This window comes from Vigna umbellata, chromosome 1, assembly GCF_029865625.1.
Source record: "Vigna umbellata cultivar VRB3 chromosome 1, Vumbellata_1.0, whole genome shotgun sequence".
Classification (NCBI taxonomy): Eukaryota; Viridiplantae; Streptophyta; class Magnoliopsida; order Fabales; family Fabaceae; genus Vigna; species Vigna umbellata.
The window spans coordinates 41,954,812-41,976,464 of record NC_142165.1 but is presented as its reverse complement, the minus strand read 5'-3'; the positions used below and the strand labels follow the sequence as shown (position 1 = coordinate 41,976,464).

Here is a 21,653-nt window from a genome sequence, read left to right as displayed (position 1 = left end):
AAATAAGAGAAAAAGCGTTTGAAACTTTAAAATTCAGTCTCGTCCCTTACAAAACTTGTTATAGATTCGAAAAAACCCTCTTTCTGAAAAAAGGAACACAACTTACTAATATTAGAGCACATGTTAATCATATTTTATTACGAATACAAATCATGTTTTATTACTTTTTTATTTATAATTTATTTTTTTTTGTTTTGCTTTTGATTCATCTTAATGTTGACGGAGTTTTAGTCAATTCACTTTTTCTCTGTTAATAATGAAATAATAGAGCAAGAACTTTTGATCTTTAATTAGGTCTAGGGTTTAGCACATTCAAAATCCAAATTAAGTAAGTATGAATGATTGATTACCTAATAAAAAATGAGATTATTCTATCCTATAAAAGCTATTATAGTTGTCGAAAACGTTTTAGTGGTTTCTTCAAATACTACTATGATGATTCTTTACGTGAGATTTGAAAAGTGCCAGAATATATTATTTCAAAGACGTGTCGTGGGTTCGTTATAAAGCATAGCTTTTGTTTCGTTTGGTGCTTGAGTTTCTTCCACCATGTGTTAGAAAATGCGTATTGAAAAGAGACTTTCGAAGATTGAAACTGTTTATTATAGCAAACAAAAAATCGTGCTTGAATTATTTAGAGTCTTCGTGGGTGGGTAAGTACAGTGGGTTGTTGTTTGTAAATTAATTGCCTATTTCCTTTATAAGTTGTCCAGATTGGACTCAAAATTAAACTCGTGGCACGCCGAGCTTCATTCGGCAATATATTTAATGCCGAACACTTGAATCAAACATGACGTTGTCGGGGTTGGAAGTTTGAAACCAAGCTTCATTAATCATCTTCCCTTAGTAACTAGATTTTGTCTTAGGATGTGGAAGTTGAAGATTGCAGAAGGAGGAGAAGGGTTAATTTCCGTGAACAACTTCATCGGACGACAACATTGGGAGTTTGATCCGAATGCCGGAACTCCAGAAGAACGTGCTGAGATCGAAAGAGTGAGAGAGGAATACAGAAAAAATCGGTTTTCCAATAAGCAAAGTGCTGATCTTCTACTCAGAATGCAGGTACCGTTTTTCTGCAACAATATTCCCAGTGAGATTATCTTATTGTTTGACTTTTCCAAAGTCCATTATTCTTGAGTTTTAAATGCAACTATGTTGACTTTGAAATGTGTCAGCTGAGGAAGGAGCACACGTGTGGTTGGATTCCAGAGAGAGTGAAGGTGACAGACAGAGAGAAAGTTACAGAAGAAGGTTTGATTAATACGATGAGAAGGGGAATCAGTTTTTATTCCTCAATTCAAGCCCATGATGGCCACTGGCCTGCAGAATCTGCTGGTCCTTTGTTTTTCATTCAACCTCTGGTCAGCATTTCTCCATATCTTTAGTTTTTGCTCTTGTTGTATTTCTATTTCATGACTCATGTTGGTATGATTATAGATTTAAAACTCTCTATTTTAAATAAGATTTTAGGACATGAATATAAAAGTTTTATTTTTATATTGTTTCGTAGAAATATTTCATAATAATACATATTTTTAGGTTGAAATGTAAATAACATATTAATATCAATAAATGAAGATTTATAAACTTTTTACATTAAAATTAAATTAAATATGGGATCTTAAAAATAATGTGGTATGTAAAGAAAAGGAAGTTAAGATCCTATATTAGGACTCTTGCCATAAAGATTTATTAGTTTTAAAAGATATATATATATATATATATATATATATATATATATATATATATATATATATATATATATATATATATATATATATATATATATATATATAGTGTCATTTTTCTTATCATGTGGTTTTAATTAATGTTGAAAGGTAATTATTAAAAACGTTTACTTTTTTTATTTTAAAATTTTATATTTTCTTTAAATATTATTAGATTTTATATTTTATCTTTTAAATAACTAATTTTTAATTTATATTCGTAAATTAATTAGACTGATTAATTTCTTGATACATTTATGCTTACAAATGACCATCATTCTTAAACTTCATTACTTTTAAATTATAAAACGGGTTTCATTCGTTTGTTGCCATATTTTTTAGTATATATAGTTTTAAAGTTCTTTATAAATTAATTGTGCATATTCTATTTATAAAATTTAGACGTTTCTTTCTTGTAGCTCACGTCACATGTGCTCAACTATATATATTTTCAGGTTATGGCACTCTATATTACAGGGTCCCTGAATGCTGTTTTAGGAACAGAACATCAGAAGGAAATTATTCGTTATTTGTATAATCACCAGGTATGTTTATCATGTCTCTGAACTTGTGCATATAAGAATGAAAATAACCCTGACACAGGCTCGGACAATAAGCAAGACTGGAATTGAAAATAAACCATAAAAGTAAGATTTCTGCATGCAATCTGGTTCCAACTGAGTTAATTACCTATTGGTCTTGTCACATGTGACAGAACAAAGATGGAGGTTGGGGATTCCATATAGAGGGTCACAGCACAATGTTTGGATCAGCGTTGAGCTACATTGCCTTGAGAATTCTTGGAGAAGGACCTGAAGATGGTGAAGATAGGGCAATGGCTAGAGGCAGAAAATGGATCCTTGACCATGGTGGTTTAGAAGCTATTCCATCATGGGGAAAGTTCTGGGTTACGGTAACAAATATATATTACTCCAACCTCGACTAGAGATAAAATTAATTTAAACTATATAAATGTAGTCGATGAAACTAATTTAGACTATACATGCAAATTTTGTTTTCCAAATCTGTTTTGTTGGGTTAAGTGAAGCTTATAGTTTACTACTTATAGTATGCATCATCTAATAAGTGAACTTTAACATCTTGAACAAACGTATATTTTGAATTATGCAGGTCCTTGGAGTTTATGAGTGGTCAGGGTGTAACCCTCTCCCACCAGAAATATGGCTTTTGCCCAAATACACCCCAATTCATCCAGGTTTACTATCTTGCCTCATAATCATATAATTTAATCAGGGAAGGGAAAGGGTGATGAAAGATGCTTCTTTTATATCCACAATTATTTGCTTATTGAAGTTCTTTGCAAATGTTATACAGGAAAAATGTTATGCTACTGTCGCTTAGTTTACATGCCCATGTCATATTTGTATGGGAAGAAGTTTGTGGGTCCTATTACCAACTTAATCATATCACTGAGAGAAGAAATGTACAACCAGAATTATGGTCAAATCGATTGGAATAAATGCCGTAGCAGGGTTGCCAAGGTTTGTTTTAGATGCAATTTTTTAGTTACTTTTAGTGATGTTCTGTCTTTATTAAGGAAACTGTTTGATGTTGGTATGAATTAAACTCTAATAAATACGAAATTTCAGGAGGATCTCTACTACCCTCATCCTCTGATTCAAGATATGTTATGGGCATCTCTTCATCACGTGGCAGAGCCTCTTCTGAACTGCTGGCCCTTTTCCATGCTGAGAGAGAAGGCACTAGAAGTTGCAATTGATCACATACGTTACGAGGATGAAAATAGTAGATACCTTTGCATTGGTAGTGTAGAGAAGGTAATGTTAATAACAAACTTGCTTAATCCATTAAATAACAGTATTATTGCCAATTAGAACATTGAAGTTGGTTACTGAATGGAATTTTCTACATGTCAGGTGCTATGTTTGATTGCACGTTGGGTCGAAAATCCCAACTCAGAGGCATACAAACTTCATTTAGCCAGAATCCCTGATTACTTCTGGCTTGCAGAAGATGGCTTGAAAATTCAGGTTAGCATCAGTACAAATTACATGGATTTGTTTGGACAAAACTTTTGTGAATAATCAAAATCTGAAAAGCGTAAAATTTACTGTTAGTCACACAATGCACCATGTTAATGCACTGAAAAAATTGCAGAGTTTTGGGTCTCAACTGTGGGATGCAGCATTAGCCATACAAGCAATCCTTTCATGTGATTTGAGTGAAGATTATGGATCTACACTTCAGAAAGCACATCACTTCGTGAAGGCTTCCCAGGTTACATTACGTGTTAATAAGCATTTTGCTTGCATAAACGTGAAGAATACTCAGAATCAGAACCATAATGAGAAATTTGATACCATTCATTTTCTTGATTGAAGGTACGTGAAAATCCATCAGGTGACTTCGAAGCAATGCATAGACACATATCCAAAGGAGCATGGACGTTCTCAATGCAGGATCAGGGTTGGCAAGTCTCTGATTGCACAGCAGAAGGATTAAAGGTTCATATAAATTCAATTGATTAATTTAATGCATGTTTGGTCCAACTTATTAAGAAAATATAACTGCTTATTTTTCATGAATTCTTTGAATTAATCCATGCTTAAAGTGAACTTCGTCTATCAACTTTTAGTAGAATTTGACATGGTGCAAACACATTCTCTGCAGGCTGCACTTCTATTGTCACAAATGCCTGTTGAACTAGTTGGTGAGAAAATGGAAGATGATAGATTCTACGATGCTGTGAATGTGATCCTATCTCTTCAGGTGTGGTTTTCTCTAGTTAGAATGCACCGTGAAATTTTTAACTGTAATTTTGATTTTGTAATACTAACTGCATTTAACACTACAGAGCAGCAATGGAGGATTCCCTGCTTGGGAGCCTCAAAGAGCCTACCGTTGGTTAGAGGTAAGAAAATGAGTTTTTCTGATTTGTGAAACTGAGTTATATATATTTCACCACATTGTTATAGCTGAGAGATATACTCGTGTCTACTGCTGCAGAAATTCAATCCTACTGAAATCTTTGAAGGCACTCTCATTGAGATGGAGTAAGATTACGCTGTCATTGTTGTTCATGCAGTATTTTTTTTCTCCAATTCTCTCTGCTTACTGTGTGAAATGTTTGTGAAATAGGTATGTTGAGTGCACATCATCGGCAATGCAGGGACTGGCTCTGTTTAGAAAGTTATATCCAAAACACAGAAGAAAGGAAATCGATTATTGCATTTCTAAAGCAATCCATTACATTGAAAAGGCACAAAATCCTGATGGATCATGGTATTTTTCTTTTCTTTCTCGTATCAGTAGTTTTATGTTTACTTATTTAGCAAATGTTTGTTTCAACTGTTATTTCCAATAAATAAGATTTTGTGTTTTGATTTCCTTGAGCTATATTTGGTTGAAAAGGTACAAGGTTTAGTTCATTTACCATAGCCAAACAAACCCTTACACTTTTCAACTTTTCAACTTTTCAGGTTTGGTTGTTGGGGAATTTGCTACACATATGGCACCTGGTTTTCTGTAAAGGGGTTAACAGACTGTGGAAAAAACTACCGTAACAGTCATGCCTTACGCAAAGCTTGCGATTTTTTGCTGTCAAAGCAGCTTCCTAATGGAGGATGGGGTGAGAGTTACCTGTCAAGCCAAAACAAGGTATAAAAATTACTTTTTGTACATCACACAAGAATGGTTCGAACAAAAGTATAAAAAGTAAACTTAAGACTATGAGATGTTATCTTTTCCAAACAGGTATATACAAATCTAGAAGGCAACAGAGCAAACCTGGTTCAAACATCATGGGCTTTGATGTCCCTTATTGATGCAGGACAGGTCAGTAGACAGATCTCTAGATATGCTACTGCTATAGAGTTCAATTTCGTAGCTGCTATTGTGTTAAAAGTGATTTTTTTTTTTGCTGGGAAAAAGGTTGAGATAGATCCAACAGCAGTAGAGCGTGGAATAAGGTTATTGATCAATTCACAGATGGAAGATGGAGACTTCCCCCAACAGGTGAAAAATACTCTGATCTCATGCGAAGTGAAATGAACGATTTACGTGTTTTCTTTGTGATGAATGTGTTTTTCCCTTATCCATCTACAGGAGATCACTGGTGTATTTATGAGGAATTGTACTCTAAACTACTCTTCATACAGAAACATTTTTCCCATATGGGTTCTGGGAGAGTATCGTCGTCGTGTATTTACTCAAACAAATCAAATGCTTTAGTGCTCTCAATGCACCCATTGTATACGTCAGCGTTATCATGGATCATCTTCATTAGCATAGGCTTAATAATACGCAAATTATAATGTATTTATCAGATTAGTTTTGTGTTGGAAATGAAAGCCTAAGCTCTACAATTACAACACTATATTATATTAAGATAAAAAACCTATTAATTAATTATTTTAAGATTTTTTTAGAAAATTCTGTCAATTTTTGTTCAGAGGACTATTCTAAATACTCATGCTGCCGGACGTGACAAACGTAATATGATTATCGTAATAAACAATGAAATATAAATACTGATGCTGGACGTGACAAACGTAATATGATTACCGTAAGAAACAATGAAATATGGTAATGTCGTTGGGCTATTGGAATTAGACGGTTAGTCATATAAAACACGTCAAATACTAAAATGCCAAATTTTGTATTTTCTCTGGATCTGTGGACCACGAAATGAGTAACGTCTCAATTTTAGTGGACAAAATTTACAATAATTCATCTATTATTCATAACCATTAGGCTACCAATTTATAAAATAAGTAAATGTAATAAAATAATCATATTTTAAGAGAAAAAGTAAATTTAATCAATGAAGAATTCTAAAAAAATTAGTTTAGTAAGAAAATAAAATAGTTGTATCTCTAATAATAATAATCTTATTTTATTACAAGTTTAAATACTTATTTGATTTCCGTTTTTGTTAAATTTTTCTATGATCCTAGTTTTTTTCCAATCAAGATTTTTATAAATATTATTTAAATAATTTATAGCATATAAATGTATGTCATGAACTGTAACATATATTATTCACGTATATTAACTATTTAAATAATGTTATAAAAAAGATTAAATTAAATAAATTTGATAAAAATTAGAATTTGATTGGAAAAAAAATACTATATAAAAAAAACTAAACAGAAATAAAGACTGATATTTAAGTCTTATTTATATTATAATACTATTATAACTATTATAATTTGAGATATTCATTTGAAAATTATAAATTATGTTGGCTAAGATAAAATAACATTTAGTAATGAAATATAAATTTTTGTGAATATTTATTTTCTAGACCTTAAAGTGCTCAATATTTTCCAAAAAGGAATTATCATATCAATATTATTAATGAAACATATTCTATTACTTAATCATTTATCAAACCATTTATTGTTTTAATGTTTCAAGTATATTATTAAAACTTGTGTAAATGAATTGATATATATTTAATAATATAGTGAAATTGAATCTTGATATTACTGTTATTCTTACCTACACAATGAAATTCTTGACTTCCATTATTTTAAATTTTCATTTTTTAAGTTTCCCTGATTTGAAATAAGATCGTTCTTGCATAATAAAAAGAAAAAGTGTTGCTAACGGAAATGGCAAAGGTGTAAATAGTATGGGATTAGAGGGTATTTTGTGTAACAGAGACGGGACCAAAACGAAAGAAGAAGAGAAGCCCTTGGTTTTGGCGCTATCTACGCTCATTGGTGAACTCAACGCCATTGAACCATCAATCATTCTTCACTCCTCTCAGTCAAACCTCTCTATCTCTCTCTCTTTCTATCTTTCTCTTCAAATTCAATTTGCAATTCCAATTTCTTGGTAGTTGGTTCCATTTTCCCTCGAACCATCTCAAATCCATGAAATAATGTAGGGGACTCCAAAGCGAAAAGGAACGTGAATGCAGTTTTCTGCGATTTCGATCCAGATCCAGATTCATGGGGATTTGCTTTAGCATTGAAGACAAGAGCAACCTCTCCGTCTCCGATTCCAACGCTAAACCAAAGCCTCAAGGTAACTCTGATTTACGATTCCATCCGATCCAATTTTCGTCGTATTCATCGGTTGACGTTCATTAGCGTCTGAAATAGGATCAGTAGGTCATGAATCTGCCGCTCCAATTGTTTCCATAAACATCAAAGATCTCCGCGAAGGTGTTGGATACAGCAATGTGGATAGTTTCACGTACGAGGAACTGAGGCTTGCTACGAAGCATTTTCGTCCCGATTTCATCTTGGGAGAAGGAGGCTTCGGAGTTGTATATAAAGGCGTCATAGACCATGGTGTGAGGTCGGGTTACAAGACCACTGAGGTCGCAATTAAGGAACTTAATCGCGAAGGATTTCAAGGAGACAGGGAATGGCTCGTACGTAACTTACTTTTCCTACTCTTGCCATTTAACATTGAACTCCTTTTATCTGAATAAAAAGTGTAATGTTCCCGCTGAAAAACGTGCGCTCAGTGTTCACCCGCCATGTTAAATGAATTTAATGATCAGTCAACCACCATCACACCTTTTCAATAAGGTCGTGACATATTAACCACTTGAGAGAGGCATATTAATCTATTACTTGTGTCTTGACTACACATTCATATTTGCACAGAAATATTCATTTATTATAAACATGACCGTTACATATTTCAATAATTTTATGAAAGTATTAAACACCTGTGAGACTTTTTTTGTGTGTGTGAATATGGGGTATTGAAATCAATCTAAGGACTAATCTCATCTCTAAACAGTTTTTATTTATTTTTTCTTATGCTGAACTTGCGATCCATTCCCTGACCACATGTTTAACGAACAAAATTTTCAACTAATTATGAAGCACTATAGTGGTCTTGTGGGACATATTTAACATTTAGCGCAGCAAATACTTATTGGTAATTGTATAATACAAGCATCATTTACGCAACTACCTGGAAGACAAAGTTGAAAAATATTAGATAATTTAGTAATCTTATGACATTATTAATTACTTGTAATATATATTTAACCATTGGTGCCACTGGTAGACATTGATAATTGTATACAGTTACATCCATTTTCTATTAAGCACTTACTAACTATATCTACACACGTAGTTAGCCTAGTATGACGGGTGAACGCTGGGTATAGAATCTCAGCAGTACATTTACGATTACCATTTTTCTATCTTAATTGTTTCTGTTAACATATGCTGGCTAAATAATCCCAACGTGTTATGTGAGGTGCATTTTGCAATTGGTTGTTTTTCTGCCATCGTTAGGAGTTGAGGAAGTTGAAAAGAGTAAATAATGGACCATTTATTGTTGTGCATTCTGTTAGTTGAATTTGATTTGGTGTTTGGATAATGAGAATTGATGGTTAGAGTGGAAAGGAGTTTATGCAAGTAAAGAGTGTACAGGACTGAACTTAGCTTTATGGTTTTCTTTACTTTGCAGACCGAAGTTAACTATTTAGGTCAATTCAGTCACCCTAATCTGGTGAAGCTCATTGGATATTGCTGTGAGGACGAACACCGGTTATTGGTCTATGAATACATGGCAAGTGGGAGCTTGGAGAAACATCTTTTTCGCAGTAAGTTTTGCATGAAATTTGCTAATGTATTTAAATTTCAAATTGGACTAAGGTTATTTATGTACTGGGATCAGCCTATTTTCTTAACTAATATGTTATCTGTAATTGGGTTTGTACCCAGGGGAGGAGGTTGTGTTTTGAATTTTCATGTTGTTGACGAAGGGTACATAATTATCTCTTTATCTAAAAGAGTAGCTCAATTATGTTAACACCCATCTTGTGGATTTGAAGTGCGAAGCCTTCATTGGGCTTCAAATTGGTGTACAGTGTACACCACCTTATTGTCCTCTCTCTCTGCCCGTTTATCCCCTTTTTGTAGTGGCTGTTTTTCGGATGTAGTTTGCTTTGGGGGAGCAAAGGTTCCAAAGTCGTAATGACCTTCAATATTTTTAACCTTCTGCATGATTCTGAAGTACTTGGCCTTCTATCTTTTAGATGGCTTGTAGCATGATGAGTTAATTGCACGATCAAACAAGATGTTGGAAAAATTGATCCATTTGTAAATGTTCTCTTTGAAATCTAACCTGATAATGACCGACTAAGGCCCCCTGTCTTGTCATCAATTCATGTAGTAATGAGTTTCCCATCTTTTGTCAAAGCTTCATTCTGACAAACAAGAGGGAAAAAATTGATCCATCTGTCTGTAAATGCTTTCTTTGAAATTTCACCTGCTAATAACCTAATAAGGCCCCCAGTTTTGTCAGCAATTCATGTAGTAATTAGTTTTCCATCTTTTGTCAAAGCTCCATTTTGACACGGAAGCCTTGAGTAAACTTATAATTCTTACCATTCTATTCCATAAGTGCATTACCTCTACTTGTAGCGTAACTATAAAAGACAAAACTGGTAAAGAAATGGCCTCTACTTTACCATCCTAACCATCATACTGTTTATTGATGCTAGGAGTGGGCTCAACATTGACTTGGTCAAAAAGAATGAAGATTGCTTTACATGCTGCGAGGGGGCTGGCTTTTCTTCATGGTGCAGAAAGACCTACTATATATCGTGACTTCAAGACTTCAAATATCTTGCTAGACGAGGTTTGTCTTCTATTCTAATCTGAAAAATAAGTTTTTCTTTCCAACTTTTTACTAGAAACTGGGATTTGTAGTTTTCTCAAAACCCGTTTCTTTTGTTTAACATCAATAGATATTCTTAGCTTCAGCAAAATGTGCAAGGGACAAAAAAACCATGTTTTGGTCTTCCATAACTACTCAACCTAGGAGCCGGGATAAAAATTTATTTTTGCATCTGTGGTGCTCTGATAATGGTTTCTTTTCGGGGCTTTCAATGGCTAAAATGCAGAGCGATTGATGAGCATTGCTTATCAATATGTCTTTGTTCTAATGTGTGGTCTCTATTTTCTTGATTCTTTTTAGAGGATTTTTATCCTAAGATGCTTATTGCACAATTCCCTTTTCTAGCAAATTATTATTTTGTTGGTTTGATAAATAGAAGACCGTCCTATTCGATCAAATCACAGATCTTCCACCAAATTATTTCCTTTCTTAAAAAACAAATTCGGAAAAAGTAATGTAGGGAAAAACGGGTTATAACTCTTTCAAAATGTTTATTTGTGAGTCACTGTGAAACCAGTGAAGTTTGTCTAGGTTTCTGCTAATAAATAGAGGTATGTATAAACTTGCAGGATTTCAATGCGAAGCTTTCAGACTTTGGTCTTGCAAAGGATGGCCCAATGGGGGACCAAACCCATGTTTCAACACGAGTAATGGGCACTTATGGATATGCTGCTCCCGAGTATGTCATGACTGGTGAGTTACTAGAAGCTGTTGATGGGTGAATGTTTTCCTTCTCCTGAATTCTCCAAAATTTTAAGAATTCGTAAAATGATAAAAGTAAAGTGCAAATATTCATTTTTTTATGCGATTTAAACAATTGTCATAAACAACTCTTATTGGAGATGTCTGAACTCATTGTTGGAAATGAAAGCCTGCATGCATTGCATTAAAACATATTCGATAGGTGTTAAATTGGATTCTCTAAATTTGTTCGATATCAAGACTAAGACAAAGAAACAAGTAGGTCATTTCTTAGATTCTAGATTTCTGTCCGTTGTTGGAGTTTTGTGACGTTGGAAATTTGGAATTGGTATTGTATTTTATATTATATCATATTTGAACTTTGTTTTTGAATTAGGTCATAATATGTCATAACTTCTTTTTTTATTCCCTTTTTCGGTCTGGGTAATATTTTTAATGATAAATGAAAAGGTAGAAGTAACTTTGCACCAGACGTGGTTAAATTTTAGCGGTTAAATATGTTTTTGTACGTTCGTTTTAGTCTCTAAAACATAAATCAACTTCTTTTGGTCTCTCATTTACGAACACGTGTAATTACTTGAAGCATATTTCACGAGTCAAATTTTAGTGCTTTATTTCTAATATTTAGTATACGAGGGGGTGAGCCTTAGCCAATAAGGTTACTGCCATGTGATCACATATAGGTCACGGGTTCAAAACCTGTAAGCTGGCTCTCTTTTTGCGGGGTTATGAGTGGGAACATTTACCCTTCTCAGCCCCTAATAGGTGAGACCTTGTGCACTGGATCTGGACTGTCCTTTTGGTATTTCTAAATTAAGTAACTATTTATGCTGTAGAAAAAGAAAAAAAACAATGTTTTCTTTTCTTGTTTACAACAGCTCTTTAAACCTTAAATTGTGAGATTACATCTGTTAACCAACCTGTTTGTCATCGTGAACAGGTCATTTGACAGCTCGAAGTGATGTATATGGTTTTGGGGTGGTACTGCTTGAAATGCTTATTGGTAGAAGGGCATTAGACAAGAGCAGGCCTAGCCGAGAGCACAACTTGGTCGAGTGGGCCCGCCCGCTTCTGAATCATAATAAGAAACTTCTGAAAATTTTAGACCCAAAATTAGAGGGACAATATTCAAGTAAAACTGCATTAAAGGTAGCCCATTTAGCATACCAATGTCTTAGCCAAAACCCGAAAGGAAGACCTCTAATGAGCCAGGTTGTTGAAATTCTCGATAACTTTCAGTCAAGGGAGGAAAATGAGGAAGATCAAATGCTTCAAACTGGTGCTAGCAGTAGTATAACCCTTTACGAGGTTCCCAAGGGCAGCAATGACACTCCAACTTAAGGCAAAACGAAACTAAAATTGATGGGGTTTGCACGTGTGAAGCATGACTGGAAGAAAAAGCTGCACCAGCCTTGTATGACTCTAATTCATCTAGTTTCTTCACCAAAGTTTGTGCTCGCGAAAAGTTGTCTTCTCTTCCAGAAGTTGAAATTTCACCGATGTGGATGGCAATTAAAATTTCTACAAAATGTTGAGCAGGTGGGTCCGGTTGGTGTTTCCAGATGAGATGTTTGCTTTGAGCAGAATTGACGAAGGCAATTATGTGGCTTAAGCATCCTCTGTTGTCTTTATTCCAATTTCTAGTGATCAGGACGCTGTTTATTGGAATATTTTACAGAGTAGTTGTAAAACATTTTTTAACATCTGTGCACTCAAAATGCATTCCGTTAAAAGCATATGTTGTGCGTCAAATCCTATAGGTGAGGATGTATGTGAATAGGTCGGTCTATCAGCGTAACTCACATTTAGTTTAATTTGGGTTACACTTATTTATTAAAGATTAAATTATTCAGAAATATTTCTTTTAAAATTAATGGCTGTTTGTATTAGTTGCGAGTTTGCAGTATAGCTGGTGTTGGGAAAAGTCTAAAAATAGACTTAAAGAAGTAAGACTACCAATTAAAGAACTGACTAATATTTAGGTGAAAACTGGATTTAAAACGTTTTAAAGTAAAAATTGCGATCTAAAATTGAGAATATTTGTCTGGTGTAAACCTGTAGAGTTAACACTATTGGGGTTAATTTTTCATATTGGTAGTCAAACATCATTATTAAAAGTCAATAGTTGAAAATTATTCTGTCCATGATCTCTATGTGAAAAGTGAAAAATCATTAAGGACAACAATTTCAAGCATATTTTTAGTGCCTAAAACTAATTTGCATTCACCTTAGTTATCATCAAAATTTTCAAATGCCGATAACCAAATCCAACCGGTCAAAGTTGGGTCGTTTGCTTACAGTTTGAACAATGACGTTTTTCTTATCAAGAACCACTTTTCAACACTTTTCTATCAACCTTTCCAAAATCAATCAGTACTCAACACTACTTTAACATTTTTACAAGAGCAATACAAGATCTCAGGTTTAGAGCCTGCACAAAGGTGGCACTGCCCACGTAGAAGCAGCTCCAGAGAAGCTACACAAGGTTGATACGGGGCTGACTGAACTAATGCCTATTTGCGAATAATTTAAATTACATATTAAATAATAATTTCACTACCATAAATAATAAATTCATGCTCATCTATTTGACAGAGACCCATAGCATTTATAAAACTCAAGCTTAGAAGACTGAAAACATATTTAAAATTTGATTTATTAATACATGTTAACTTACGAAAAAAGTTTTTTGAAGAAACGGGAAGCAGATTGCTTAGACTTTATTGATCAATACTTCACTATATAACCTTTAAAGATTCTCAAATGACATTTGCAACTTGTTACTGCATTTTAAATTTCTTTTAAGCAGAAAATGTCCAAAAATATAAAAACATGAGATGATTCTTGTATTTATAGAAAAAAAAAAGAACGATGCTGAATAAGCCACTCTACTGAGATTCATCCATTGCGTCATGACGATTACAAGATTGAGATCTTAAATCCTGATCATCTTGCCTAGCTTCTTCAGACTCTAACGACTCGGAAACAGAATCCTCAAGTGCCTCAAGAAAAGACAAAACTGTGAACTTGTCTGCCATGAAAGAAAAAATTACCATCAATATTAAATTATCAAACCAATAATTCGATACTAGTTTCTAGCCTTTCTTTTTCTCATTTGTGTCCTTTCTCAAAAACGCATAAAATAGCGAACTCCCAATTTGTACAAGAAACCATGCAACAGGTTTAACCCCAAAAAAGGCTGGTGTTCAATGACAAGTCCCTTTTCCCACAACTCACTTCAAACTCAATAAAAAAAAAGTTTATTCTAAAACCCCTACCATACCTTTCTCAAAAACGCATAAAATAGTAAACTCCCAATTCCGTACAAGACAACCATACAACACGTTTTAACCCTAAAAAAGGCTGGTGTTCAATGACAAGCCCCTTTTCCCACAACTCACTTCAAACTCGATAAAAAAAAGTTTATTCTAAACCCCCTACCATACCAAAGGGAAAAAGGGAACAACATGACGATTCCATCAGCACCCATTAAAACAGGTCCTCACCAGAAGCTAGATTAGAGAAGAAAATACAAATGTGAATAGAACTAAATAATACCCGGGCTAAAAGACCAAGTACTACTCACATTTACTTGGATCAATTCCAAACTGAGACAAGTCTATCTGCCCAGTACGAAGTACCTATAGCAATAAATAAATAAACACATTTATTGAGTATATTTTGAAAATAAATGTAAAATAAGATAAATGAGGCCCTTTTGTTCTCACATAAGTAAATGAATCTACTTGCTGACGGAAAGGTGGGCTCTGTAACAACTCCAATATCTCTTCTGGAGACCACTTACCCTGCATCAAAAATAATATTGCATGAATCTGTAACTTAAGGAATACTAAAACTCAATTACCATATTGACATCTACCTCAGGTAAGTAGGGAGCTAAACGCTGCTCCAAAGGTAATGTCTCCATCAATGGCATTATTAGATCAGGCTTCAATATATCGCCAAGTCCCAAGCCTAGAGACATACAGGAAAACTGTCAAAAGTATATTTATTTTACCAACATTTTGCCCCAAAAAAGGAAAATAAAGAGCCTAACTCATTCCTAAAAATCCACCACATTGTAAATTGGCAATCAGAAGTTCCAAATCAGAAAGGATGGTACCAGCAATGGTAACTGGCATTAAACACGAAACTTTGGACATTATAATATTACGCATGCATATTAATGCATATTAAGCACCCGTGGAGCCTCCCCAAAATTAATACCATTCAAGTGGTGAACCAAAGATTGTGTTACCCATAACTAAGCAGATAAAATAGTGTATCCTGGTTAGTTCATACTTATTCCTCTCTCATCATCGTGCTGAGAAATGCACTTCAGTAAGAGCCATACAGTCTCTAGTTTTGAACTTCGAATGTAAAAAATAGCATGGAATATTATATATCGAAGACATATTCATCCTTGTAATCAAAAGGAATGGAATATAGTATGGAAAGATTACCTCCATCAGGATCAACAATACTATCTGCAAACATCTCATCAGAAAAAATATAACGTGTTAGGTCTCAATTTTAAAATACATAAAATACATATTTCTTTCAAGTGAATTTGTTACCTGCAGGCCCAATGTCACTCAATATTCTCTGGAGATCTTCCAATCTAACCCGACCAGAAGACGGTACATCACTAGTTGCTTCCACACGCAAGTTTGGGATACCTAAGTTTGCAGCTCTTTTCAACAAAAAAAATCCAATACATTTAGTGTCCGGTTGGTTATATATAAGAGTAAGCAATTAAAAAAACAAATTGAGATTTTAACAACTTCATAGTTTGCCACACATGTATCTATGTTCCATCATAAATCCCATCCCAACTATTGATTTTCCAATCAAAAGCATAACTAAACAGTTCTCCCTATAAAATGTACCCTTAATTTTAGACTGACCAAATCTCAAAAGAAGAATGGTCATGACTCACTACGACCTCAAATACATAACCTCATGCTTGGAAAAAAAATTGAAGATATTTGGCAGGAGATGAATAATGAAGTCATGAGTCATTTAGAACATAGACCATTGGCTGGCTGAGATGAGAGAATTTGTTAAACAAAATAATACTTTCTTTCTCTTTATTGGCAATCATACATCAACTAGAAATATAATCAAATTACAGTATATATAAATGGTTACAAACCTCACCTTGCAAGTCAAATTTGTAGGATTGATAGTTAGACAAAACTACTTTTTATAATAGTATCAGAGTCTATCCTAACAAGGTTTGTTTGATATATCATGACATTTGATGTCAAACTACCTACAAATATCTAGTCTCACACTCAAAATATGAGTCCTTCACATGAGGGGTTCTCAAAGATTTCACATATACATAAAATATGACTAAATCATAGTATACAAGTGATTGGGTGTAAATATTACCTCATAAGCTAACTTTGTAAAGTTGAGTTAGATCTGATCTAACTCCACTCTCTAAGACTCTTCATTAAAGAACTATTTGTCATAAAAACAGCATATACTACATCCAAATCAGATCTATTTTTTATTCTAAGCACCAGACTTATAATGAATGCTGGAAAGCCACATTAAGAACCCTAGTCAAAGTGGGTTTGCCAGTGTCTTAAAATAGTCTAACAGAACACGGGTATCTAGCAAATGGGTCAAAAATGGGAAGTAAATAAAGTAGATAGTAGATAGTGAGATGATCTGAAACAGAAAACGCATAAGCATGCATAATTTCCCACTTTCATTGGAACTTCACCAGAATTCACCTGATCTAGAAATAAAGTATTTTGTACCAAGAAGTGAAAATTACTTTCATCAATTAAAAGAGAAAAACAAAACCAAGAAAAAGAAATCATTAATTGTGATCCCAAGCATCAGTAAACATTTAAATATCCAAAATACATCAATACCTAGATGTGATGTCATCCTCAGCCATGTCTTCAGACACTTGAAGTGGAAGAGATCCCTCAGGCTCCTCTTCACCTAACTCTGTAAATCAGTATATATTTATTTCCATGTTATAAATTTATCTATTTGCCTATGCCACTATGAAATAACTGTAGACCTTATTCAAAACAATATCCAAGAGCCGAAACAAAACAGAAGGTTTCCAACTACAATTTTTTTCAGTAGTGTTGTTACACAGCTAGAAACACATCTGCATAAATAATTAATAATCATAGTGCCTGGGATCACCTCACCTATTAGGCAGTGGACTGATGAAATTTGATATTCGCATGTGTAAGATAATAATGAGCCAACTCAGACTACTTATTCTTGTGATAATATAGCTCCAATTACAAGAAAATATGAGCCACCTTAATCAAAAGGATCAAATAACCAAAAAAATAAACAACTATAAAATGCTTTAGTTATATACTTATATCTTCTCATAAAACAATAACCAAACTATACAAAAACATCAGATATTTGAAGTTATGCCTGTAGGGTCAGTCAATTACGGTCCTTAAGCAATCAATGAAAATCTGTGAGACATGGGTACTTCTAAATATTATTGTAGCTAGCCATGCCAGGTATATATATGTTACCACTACTTATCACAGATCAGTATGTAACCAATATTCACTAATCACTTGAGTACAAAGGTCCACACAAAGCACCGAGTTTTGTAGTTAAGTTGTTCGATTTTCTGTTAATGAACCATATGGATACTTTCCAAATGTGTGTTTTCCTCTGATATTTTTGCTGGCATGGGTTAAAATGTTGAGAATACTGCGTTTAACAAATGATTTTAACCCTCCATACTTTATGGTTTTGTATCTTTTATATAACATCCTGTAGTAACTGATCCCCCCAAGCATGTGCAAGTTCATATTATTTCAAACCCATACCTGAACATTTAAAAGCACCCATACCCATATCACACAACTTAGATGATAATTAAGAGCCACTTGTAACATGATCAGTGGTTTTCTTGTATTCTGAAAAGAATTGTCAATAATAGAGTTGGATTACAATGGACTGTGTATACTTCTTGGAAGTGATTTCCAATTTACTAAATTTCTCAGAGCCAAAAATCAATAATTCAAAATGAAAGTAAACTTTAATATTTTCCAAAACTACTTAAAAATTGACTTGGAAAATATTTGCCATGACTAATTTCACAAATGGCATTTAAGCAGACTGATGACAGAAAGACTGCTTAAGCTAACAAAAAGGAAGTATGGCATTTTCTATCTTCAAGTAAAAACAGAGCAACTTACCCAATGGTCTATTGATGTAATCATTCACTGAGCTACAGAGTTGCAAGTCACCGTCTGCATTTGACTCCTGGATACAATGAAGGATCATACGGAAATGTAAAAACTAGTAATACAGGCAACACTTACTGAATAAGAGGAAATTAAGCAGTAGAACTACCTGCATCCAGAAGAAGAATTTCCTGTCATCGCTATTAAACTTCAATATGTAAACCCTTCCAGATGTTTGATTAATCTATGCAACCAAGAATTGGAGTCATTATAATCATCAAAAAATAGTAAAACCAAAATTATTTACAGTAAAGCAATGGAACCTTCTCAAAAACAGCCTCATTGGGAAATATAATCTGATCCTGTGTTAGCTTGGGTCAAGAAAAATCCAGCGAAAAGCAACATAATATTATACTCACAGTGGTACTGTAAAAAAGAGAATGATAATAATCAACAGAATAATGGTCAGCAAGGAACAGGAAAAACAACTCAGAAGACATCAGATTTGAGTCCCGCAATCAAATTGAACTTAAAATTACGGATGTTAAAAAAATGAACTCCCAGAACATGACAAGATACTTCCTATACTAGTTGTAAGAGGCCAACTTATTTCATTTTTAGCACAATGTAAAATATTAACAAGTTCACAGCTCAATCTCCAGACTTCAGTTACTATTAATTTGCTTCTAGCAGACTGTTAGTGTTCCACTATTTAAATATTCACAATGTTAACATGTGGTTAAAAAATGTGTCATTGTTCCAATAAGCATTCGGTTCCTTCTGTTCCCAACTTTATATATCATTACAAATACTTGAATCACGGAGAAAACAAAAGATACTCCCTTGAAGTGAATAACAAAACAGAAAACAAAGGATACATCTTCAACAATATTTTGTGTGCGATCAAGCCATTGGAAATGGACTAATCCCTCCTCAGCCTGAGACAAAAGCAAGTACTTTGAGACAAGCGTTTAAAATACCAGGAAAAATATTGATTATTATTCAATATTCAACTATACCATACCCTAACAATTCGAACAAGCCCTTTTCGTGTATCAGGAACAACCCTTTTTCCCTCGAGAAACATTTTACCAGCACGGAACTCCAGCATAACTTCCTGTAATATATATTTTATCCAATGAAAAACAGAGGGAAAAATACAATGATAAACACTTGAGAATTTGATCCCAAACCTACTTTATTCATCAAATTCAAAACAAAATTATCATTAACGTCATATCAAATGGTAAACAATACACTGCAACTAAAACAAACACACCATCGTCTACATTTAAAGTACTCTGAATCCTTAATGCAATAAGCATCCCAGCACAGCACTACCCTGAGCTTTCTCACAACAATCCAGATTATGTTTCGCTCAACGTAGAGAAGATTTCGTGACCGAATAAAAGGGAGGGAAACATCTACTGAAGAAAAAAAAAATTCAATCCAGATTAGAAGACAAAAGGAGCATTATTACCTGAATTGCTGGAAAAACATCTGCCGAAGACGAACTCATACCTCCAGATTGTAAACCGAGCTACACAACATGAATCAATTCCAAACGAATTTCAAAAACAAAACCAAAATAACATGCAAACACGCATTCTAAGCAATGAATAGTATCCGTTACTAATCAGCAGCGAATATCAGTTCTGGTGATTATTTTGAGAGGAAAAAAGAACCAAAACCCTAAACGAAGACAAACGAACTTACAAGTGCTTAGTTGATAGTAGGGTTCGGCTTGAAAATTGCGTAATGTTTCTGGAATTACTGAACTCAGCACAGCAAGAAAAAGGGAAAATTTGTAAAAGATAGAGCGAAAGCACAAATCGAGGGTTCCTCCCTCTAATTTATTTCACACTGTTCAGTTCTGTTTTGTTCAGTAACGCTTCCTTTCCCTTTCAACCTTCCTCTTCAAAATAAACTGTTTTTAATTAATCAATTCATAATTATTTCCTTTTCTTTACTTAAAAATAAGAGAATAAAGGAATATTTTTTTCCAAAATAGTGTGATTAAGTTCGAATTTTATCCAAGTGATTTCAGATTTTAAAGGGAAGACATTGACATAACTCGAGCTTTTCTGATACAATATATAAAGAGGGAAATCGAATATAACAAAAGGAAAACAATTGAGTATCATGTTACATAATGAAAATATTAAATAATATATAAGAAAGAAAACTATCTAACATTTTTAATTGAAAATTATGTTAATTATTTATGTTATTTGAGTTTATATCTGATTATATTTTTGTGTTTTTTTCATCGATTTCCTTAAGATAGCAATTTCATTTATGATATTCATCATGTCTCTTTTATTACTAATAGATAATGATGCATTCCCCAAACTGTTGTAATAAGAAAACATGACAATGTAAAAGTTTAAGAAAGATCATTTATCGAATTATAACTTAGTATCCAAAATGTACACTACATAGAGAATACGTGATACTTGCATAAACTAGAAATAAAAGTACAACAAACCAAATACAAATAGTGTCCCGTTAAAAAAAAGTCATTCATTTTTAAGTTGTAAAAGAGACATAATTGATATATATATATATATATATATATATATATATATATATATATATATATATAAATACTTGGCCTAAATCACTTTAGGTGTTTATTAGTGTATAAGGAAAATATTATATTATGTTATTATGAAACATTAATAGTGTTTGACAGAATGCTAAAAAAATATTTTTTATTATAATTGAAGAGAAAAAAATAAATAGAAAGCGAAAGAAAAAAGTGATTATATTCCTAGTAAAGGAATCAAACATAAATAGTTACCACAAGAAAAACATAAAAAGATGTGTTATCTTTATATTACCCTCCTTCAAGGTGAACATAAATATTATGCATGTTCAGCTTGAACATAATAGTGTTAAAAGAAGAAAGATAAAGAGACTTTGTAAGAATATCAACAACTTCATTGGCATAAGGTACGTGAAGAAGTTTGATGAGACCATCTTGAAACTTTTGTTTAGTAATGTGGCAATCCGTGTGTATATGTTTGGTTTTCTCATGAAAGGTAAGATTCTTTGTAATGTGGATAGCCTAATTATTATCACAATAAACTAAAGAGGGAGTAGGACGCGGTATATGTGAATCTTTTAAAAGGTACTACAATCATTGTAGTTCACAAGTTAGAGAAGTTAAGAAGTGTATTTAGCTTCAAATGATGATTTAGAAATGATGGTTTGTTTATTTGACTTTAAAGAAACGAGAGCAGTTCCAAGAAAGATACACAAGCCAGAGATAAATCTTCTAGTAGTAGCATGAGTGGCCCAATCAAAATCAGAGTAGACTTGAATTCTAGAAGAATTATCAGCAACATATAACAATCCATAACCAAAAGCATTCTTTAAGTACCTAATA

At 33.3% G+C, this 21,653-nt stretch overlaps 3 protein-coding genes across 8 annotated transcripts; 2 read left to right on the top strand and 1 right to left on the bottom strand.

Annotated features, from left to right (window-relative positions):
• The first annotated feature begins 684 nt into the window (after window positions 1–684).
• On the top strand, window positions 685–6,071 carry LOC124848881 (lupeol synthase-like). 2 transcript variants are annotated; one of them, XM_047326698.2, is made up of 18 exons: window positions 685–1,062; window positions 1,176–1,361; window positions 2,183–2,272; window positions 2,443–2,640; window positions 2,859–2,943; window positions 3,063–3,229; window positions 3,338–3,526; window positions 3,626–3,739; window positions 3,867–3,986; window positions 4,091–4,213; window positions 4,380–4,478; window positions 4,564–4,620; window positions 4,716–4,762; window positions 4,848–4,991; window positions 5,189–5,366; window positions 5,463–5,543; window positions 5,640–5,723; window positions 5,814–6,071. In XM_047326698.2, the coding sequence occupies exons 1-18, from the start codon at window positions 868–870 to the stop codon at window positions 5,937–5,939; spliced, it is 2,283 nt and encodes a 760-aa protein (XP_047182654.2). In that variant the 5' UTR covers window positions 685–867; the 3' UTR covers window positions 5,940–6,071. The 2 variants fall into 2 exon arrangements, with proteins under 2 accessions (XP_047182654.2, XP_087959289.1); XM_088103163.1 differs by having other exon boundaries at window positions 5,463–5,723.
• Window positions 6,072–7,368: 1,297 nt separating this feature from the next.
• Window positions 7,369–12,943, top strand: LOC124848880 (Protein kinase superfamily protein). Of its 3 annotated transcripts, none has more exons than XM_088103165.1 (6): window positions 7,369–7,742; window positions 7,808–8,094; window positions 9,153–9,288; window positions 10,192–10,328; window positions 10,937–11,060; window positions 12,010–12,943. In XM_088103165.1, exons 1-6 carry the CDS (start codon window positions 7,667–7,669, stop codon window positions 12,408–12,410), a joined length of 1,161 nt encoding a protein of 386 aa, XP_087959291.1. In that variant the 5' UTR covers window positions 7,369–7,666; the 3' UTR covers window positions 12,411–12,943. The 3 variants fall into 3 exon arrangements, with proteins under 3 accessions (XP_087959291.1, XP_087959293.1, XP_087959292.1); XM_088103167.1 differs by having other exon boundaries at window positions 7,370–7,742; window positions 7,826–8,094; XM_088103166.1 differs by having other exon boundaries at window positions 7,375–7,742; window positions 7,820–8,094.
• An 845-nt stretch (window positions 12,944–13,788) lies between these two features.
• RPN13 (regulatory particle non-ATPase 13) lies at window positions 13,789–20,168 on the bottom strand. 3 transcript variants are annotated; one of them, XM_088103168.1, is made up of 14 exons: window positions 19,979–20,166; window positions 19,743–19,802; window positions 19,287–19,379; window positions 19,141–19,200; window positions 18,586–18,624; window positions 18,432–18,506; window positions 18,275–18,341; window positions 16,961–17,039; window positions 15,647–15,762; window positions 15,533–15,556; window positions 14,950–15,044; window positions 14,798–14,875; window positions 14,656–14,710; window positions 13,789–14,100 (listed from the first exon to the last, which is right to left on the bottom strand). In XM_088103168.1, exons 2-14 carry the CDS (start codon window positions 19,779–19,781, stop codon window positions 13,958–13,960), a joined length of 963 nt encoding a protein of 320 aa, XP_087959294.1. In that variant the 5' UTR covers window positions 19,782–19,802; window positions 19,979–20,166; the 3' UTR covers window positions 13,789–13,957. The 3 variants fall into 3 exon arrangements, with proteins under 3 accessions (XP_087959294.1, XP_087959295.1, XP_087959296.1); XM_088103169.1 differs by lacking the exon at window positions 19,979–20,166 and adding an exon at window positions 19,542–19,604 and having other exon boundaries at window positions 19,743–19,757; XM_088103170.1 differs by having other exon boundaries at window positions 13,893–14,100; window positions 14,628–14,710; window positions 19,979–20,168.
• Window positions 20,169–21,653: the final 1,485 nt, after the last annotated feature.